General features: G+C 37.9%; 2 protein-coding genes across 2 annotated transcripts; both read left to right on the top strand.

Moving 5' to 3' along the window:
• Positions 1–441: 441 nt before the first annotated feature.
• LOC106125026 (uncharacterized) lies at positions 442–2,322 on the top strand. The gene has a single exon (XM_013322114.1). The coding sequence runs from the start codon at positions 442–444 to the stop codon at positions 2,320–2,322; it is 1,881 nt and encodes a 626-aa protein (XP_013177568.1).
• Positions 2,323–2,334: 12 nt separating this feature from the next.
• Positions 2,335–3,705, top strand: LOC106125025 (uncharacterized). Its single transcript, XM_013322113.1, has 2 exons — positions 2,335–2,941; positions 3,662–3,705. The coding sequence occupies exons 1-2, from the start codon at positions 2,335–2,337 to the stop codon at positions 3,703–3,705; spliced, it is 651 nt and encodes a 216-aa protein (XP_013177567.1).
• Positions 3,706–6,351: the final 2,646 nt, after the last annotated feature.

Here is a 6,351-nt window from a genome sequence, read left to right as displayed (position 1 = left end):
AAACTTTTACCTACTAGTAAAACAACTGGAGGCTATTAATTTCAGAGACTGTAATAATCCCGAATCAGTTATATCACAACTATTGATATTGTATTTTGAGCTATCAAGTAAAAACACGTGGGACGAAGCAAATTGTTTGAGATACGTGCAGGTTGCAGCCCAATGGATCCCCTCACTCACATCGAAAAAATGTACATACGATATTTTGACTTTACTGTTTTTTTCCTGTGTGTTTTTTTTGTGTCCTGTTTTGTGTGGAATGTTTTATAATTTATTGTTATAATTTTAATAAAATAATTAATAAGTAGTATTTAAGTAGTCCCGAGCAGGGTTTGGCGTCAGGCAGGCGGCCGGCCAGTAAAAACATTTAAAGCCAAAACATTTTACAGTATGTATTACAGGGTTGAAAGACTACGAATTGCGAGTTGGAATGTTGGAACAATGACGAGCAGAGGAAGAGAGTTAGCGGAAGTCTGTAAAAGAAGAAGAATAAATGTAGCTTGTTTACAAGAAACGAAGTGGAAGGGTTCAAAAGCTCGAGAGATTGGTGATGGGTATAAATTCTACTATTGTGGAAGTGACGGAAAGAGGAATGGAGTGGGAATTGTTTTGGATAGTGAACTGAAAAATTGTGTGACGCATGTTAAGAGATTGAATGATAGGTTGATTGTAATAAAAATAATGTTAGGGGATCTGATTATGAATGTAGTAAGTGTTTATGCGCCACAGTCTGGATGTGATGAAAGTATTAAGGAAAAGTTCTGGGAAGATTTTGATTCAGTTTTAATGGATATCCCAGTAGATGAGGAATTGTATGTCGGAGGTGATTTTAATGGACATGTTGGAAGAAAGAGTACAGGGTATGAGAGAGTGCACGGAGGCTGGGGTTTTGGGGCAAGAAACATTGAGGGGGAATATTTACTGGACGCCGCTGTTGCGTATGATTTGGCAATTACCAATACATTTTTCCAAAAGAAAATTCAACATTTGATAACCTATAAAAGTGGCGGTAACGCAACGCAATTAGATTATATTCTTACCAGGAGGGACAAATTAAACCGAGTCAAAAACTGCAAAATTATACCTGGGGAAAATTTAACAAGTCAGCACCGGCTTTTAATAGCAGAATTCAAAATTAAAATTAAATTAAACAAACATAAACCTAAAACCCCCAGCAAAATAAAATGGAATATGCTAGAGAGACATGAGTGTGCAAAAGACTTTTCGAAGCAAGTGGTAAATAAAATGATAGAAATGAATGATATGAATGGAATGACAGTAAATGATAGTTGGAATGAAATGGCCAGTTGTATTAGGAGTGTGGCGAAAAGTGTGCTAGGAGAAACGAAAGGTAGAGGAAAAATTGATAGAGAAACTTGGTGGTGGAGTACAGATGTGCAAGAGGCTTTGAATGAAAAGAAGAAAGCATTTAAGGAGTGGCAGGGTGTTGATGAGAATGATAAAGATTTGAAAGAGAATAAAAGAGACGTATATAAGCAGTGTAAACGATGTGCAAAAAAAGCCATCGCAACTGCTAGGGCACAGGCACAGGTTAAAATCTACGAAGGCCTGAACAGCCCAGCGGGACAAAAACACCTGTTCCGTATAGCAAGAGAGAGAGAAAGGAGTGCAAGGGATATAAACCACATAAAGTGTATAAAAGACGATGAAGGAAAAGTACTAATGGATGATGATGATATTAAACAGCGTTGGAAGGAATATTTTGAAAAACTGATGAACGAGGAGAATATTTGGAGTGGAGTGTTGGAAGAAGTGCCGGTTAATATTGGTATGGTGAAAGAGATAAGCGTGGAAGAAGTAAAGAAAGCGGTGCAAGGTATGAAGAATGGAAAAGCTGTTGGGCCGGATGGAATACCAGTGGAAGTATGGAAGCTCTTAAAGGCGGATGGATGGGTGTGGCTGACTCTATTCTTCAACAAGTTGTTACAGGAAGAGGTGATCCCAGATGAATGGTGTGCTAGTTCACTAGTGCCTATATTTAAAAACAAAGGGGATGTGCAGATCTGTAACAATTATAGAGGAATAAAGCTCATGTCACACAGTATGAAAGCCTGGGAAAGAGTGGTGGACGGAAGAATAAGAGAAGAGAGTGAGGTAACTCGGAACCAATTTGGTTTTATGCCAGGACGGGGTACTACGGATGCCATCTTTGCTATTCGCCAACTGTGCGAGAAATATAGGCGTGTGCACAAAAACCTGCACATGGTGTTCGTAGACCTTGAAAAAGCATATGATAGGGTTCCGAGGAGACTTTTGTGGTGGACCTTGAAAGTGAAAGGAGTGCCTGGGAAATACCTGTAGCTTATTCGTGCTATGTATTGCCAAGCCAATACACACATCAGGTCCGCTGCTGGCGATAGCGACAGGTTTGGTGTCTCGGTGGGCCTACACCAGGGTTCGGCTTTAAGCCCGTATCTCTTCCTCCTGGTAATGGATGCGCTGACGTCAGACATACAGGAGGAAGCACCCTGGTGTATGCTTTATGCTGATGACATCGTGCTTGTCGGGGAGGATGAATGTGAGGTACAGAGCAGGTTGGAAATATGGCGAGATACATTGGAGAAAGCTGGTCTTAAAATCAGTAGGACCAAAACAGAACATTTATTCTGTGATTTTGGTGGTCCGACCAGCTTTTCTCCAATTGCTTTAAATGGTGTAAACCTACCAACCTGCTCCGATTTTAAGTACCTCGGTTCACTCGTCCAATACGACGGCGGTGTTGACCGGGATGTGAAAAGCCGAATAAATGCAGGTTGGATGAAATGGCGACAGGTCACCGGTGTAACTTGTGATCCAAGAATGCCAATGAAACTTAAGGGACAGATCTACAAGTCCATCGTAAGACCTGTCGTATTGTACGGATCTGAATGTTGGGCCACCAAGGTTTCGGATGAAAGAAGATTGCATGTAGCTGAAATGCGTATGCTAAGATGGATGTGTGGTGTGACAAGGAAGGATAAAGTTAAAAATGTGTATATTAGAGTGTTTGAAAGTAGCGCCAGTGATCGAGAAATTGAGGAGTAAAAGATTAGCGTGGTTTGGACATGTTATGAGGAGGGATGATGATGACATAAGCAAAAAAGTAATGAGATTGAATGTGGATGGCTACAAGGGTAGAGGAAGACCAAAAAAAGTATGGAATGACTGTGTGAAAGAGGATATGCGTAAGAAGGGGGTAGACTCGGATATGACGGCTGACAGAGATGTATGGAGGAGTAGTACATGCTGTGCCGACCCTCGATAGGGATAAGGGCAGGTTGATGATGAGTGATATTCAGCGACGGATGCGAGTAGATATCTGATGTATGCCTTAATTCGCTCACCGAAAACAAGATCGCATCAGCCACGCCTAATTCACTGTTTTTGCTCGACTTTTTCATACCATTGTCTTCTGATCGATTACCACACCGGTCCATATTACTAATATTATAAATGCGAATGTTTAGATCGATGGATGTTTGTTTGAAGGTATCTCTATAACGGCTGCATGGATCTTGCTGTAGTTTGGCATATATATAGAATATAGCCTGGTAAAACACATAGGCTAATAAGTTAAGCTATTTTTAATCCCGTGTGGGCGGAGTCGCAAGCGACACTGAGTTAAACTATATAGGAGTTGAAATGTAAATGACATTTTTAGACAAAAGCAAACAAATGAAGCACGGACTGGTCTTTGTCAATTAAAATAGAGAAAAACTTAGTTGAATTGTATGATTTCGTATAGTAAACAATCTGTAATCATAAATATAGTAAACAAGAAAATTAATCAATAACATAACACCTCAGAAGATCGTCTGTCTAGACACGATAATTAGCGTGTTCTTGAATACTTTACTGAAATTAATTTATTCTCAAGACTTGGGAAGCTTAGATATTTCGCTGTGAATTTGTGGTTTTATAAAACACTAATAATCTATGCTACTTGTAATTAGAGTTGTTTTTCACTTTGAGTTCGAAGTAATTTGATATTAAAATAAGCTATTTTGTTTGTGTATTTGTACGTAAATATTTTTGTATAAGAGTGTTACACAAGTTTAGTTTCAGACATTCTTAAAGACTGTTAAGAATGTTCCTTAGATTATAGATAGAACCATCTATCATTTAACAGTGGTAGAGCCCGCTTTAACATCTTCGCACGAATTAGCCCGGCTCGCCCGGTGAAATACCACGACCACACAGAAGACAGACGTGAAGTGGGAGCAATTCAACGTTTCGTCTGATGAGTGTGCGTCCCGAATGCCTTATTTAGTCCTCTTTCCCTTCCCACCCTTTTTCTTATAAAGAAAGGATGGCAAGTGGAAGTGGACTTTCCGGATGAGAGGATGCATGGAAAGGGAAAATATTTTATTTCTGTGCATCCTCTCCTCCATCCATTAAAGGTAGGCAACGCATATGCAATTGCGTATGTCTATGGGCAACGGTCTCTTCGCTATTTCAGCAATTTCAGGCGGCCGCTCGCTCGTTGCCACCTAATGATGTAAAAAAAATCCTTCTTTAATATTCCTTTATATTATCTTTTTCCAGAATCTTTCATTCTTTTATACTTGGAATGAAGACATTATTTTTTAAGATATGCAAAAGGATTTCCGTTAACATCTGACCCATCGTATCGCAATGAATATAATCACATGACATTCATCAAGAATGTTGTTCTGCCATATTTTAGGTACTTCCCACACCTGATGTCAAAACCTTTGTATCTTAATTATATTTACCAAAATACAAGCATGACATGTTTAAACAAGTTAAATATTTATTGTGAAAGTTGAAAACAATTACCGTTAAAGTACCGAAAACCATTGGGCACATCAACTGACCTTGACGAGTTGGTTCGTAAAGAAATAAAATAACAAAAAGCGATGTTCCATCGACCGTCGACCTATCTACGATGCTTATGATTCAACACTCATTCACATCTTGAAATGGATTCTTTTAAAGTGACAGCCGAAAAACATACGAGTCAAGCTCACAATAAGACATTGAACGTGCCCAGTTTGCGGAATCCTCATAATGCAGGTCCTAAATGCAATCCGCGGTACGACCCCAAAATTGTTTTAGAAAAAACAAGCGTGCTGATATGCGATTTTTATATAACTCACAAGTGTTATAATCATATTCGTTAAATGTACGTCGAGTTCACTCATGATTGAGTAATATATTTCCTTCTTATTTTGCCATCGGATACTTCAAGACATAAGTCTTCGAGCAGTCTTGCCAATTAATATCCAATGGTGGTGGATACAACATTTATTATATTAATAACCTTAGGAACTGACATGAAGGGACCATAATACAAAGAGCTTTTTTTTGACTTCGAGAAAGCTAATACAAACTTATCAATTTAGCTGCAGCCGAATTCAGGTTCTTAAACAACCATAAGCATTAACATAATTAAGTCAAATCAAAGTATCCTTTCTCGTTTCCGAATGTCAGTGAACCTGTTTGTATGTCGTGTGACATCGTACAGAAATGTGACAGTATTAAAAATTTCTCTAACCGTGGGTTTCTGATACCGTAATCTCTGTATAAAACATATCGTCATCCTTGTCATTATCTTTGACAAAACAGAGATAACGATATGTTTTAAGCAGATTTTGGACTCAGAAATCCACGGTAAGATCTACTACTTTACAAATCTGAATATCAACAATACAATTGTTTATTAGTAGACTAAATATTTATCACATCCAATGAATATTAATTATGGAATACTTCTGACACTGAAGCATACATCTGACCAGTTTCAAGGAATGTGTTTTCTGGGCAAAACTGCCGTCATAAAATAACATGAGCATATCTTCCTAAATATCCGTGCGTATTCGAAAAAAAAAGCAATGATTAAAAAATACTTTTGTGAAAGCAGAAGAAAAAGGGGTTGGGTAGTGTAACTCATAGTACGCAAAATTATAAAAGTTATAGTTTATTTTTTACTACACTAAAGAATTATTTTATTTTCTACAAAAATAAGTATTACGTCATTTTAATGTTAACTAAATCAAGTATATCAGAGCAAGAATCTGTTATCTGAGATGTTTCGTCCAGTGAAGCCAATACGATGACACAGTCCGTTTTATTTAGGATAGAGGCGGCTTTTGTAAAAGCTACGCGGTGGGCAACCTAAATCAATCATTCGTGTTATTTATTGTAATTAACTTTTGCAATGTACGTGTGTATGGGAATTCATGAATAATCTTTTATTTGTAGTAAGATTTCTTTTGTAATGTGAAGCTTTGATTTATTATTACTTAAAACTACGATTATTAAATAATGAGTGAGTGAGTGTTTAGATGGATGGATGGATGTTTGTTAGAAGGTATCTGCAGAACGGCT

This window comes from Papilio xuthus, unplaced genomic scaffold (genome assembly GCF_000836235.2).
Source record: "Papilio xuthus unplaced genomic scaffold, Pxut_1.1 DF825928.1, whole genome shotgun sequence".
Taxonomy (NCBI): domain Eukaryota; kingdom Metazoa; phylum Arthropoda; class Insecta; order Lepidoptera; family Papilionidae; genus Papilio; species Papilio xuthus.
The sequence above is the reverse complement of the archived record's forward strand: the minus strand, read 5'-3'. Positions and strand labels throughout refer to the sequence as shown.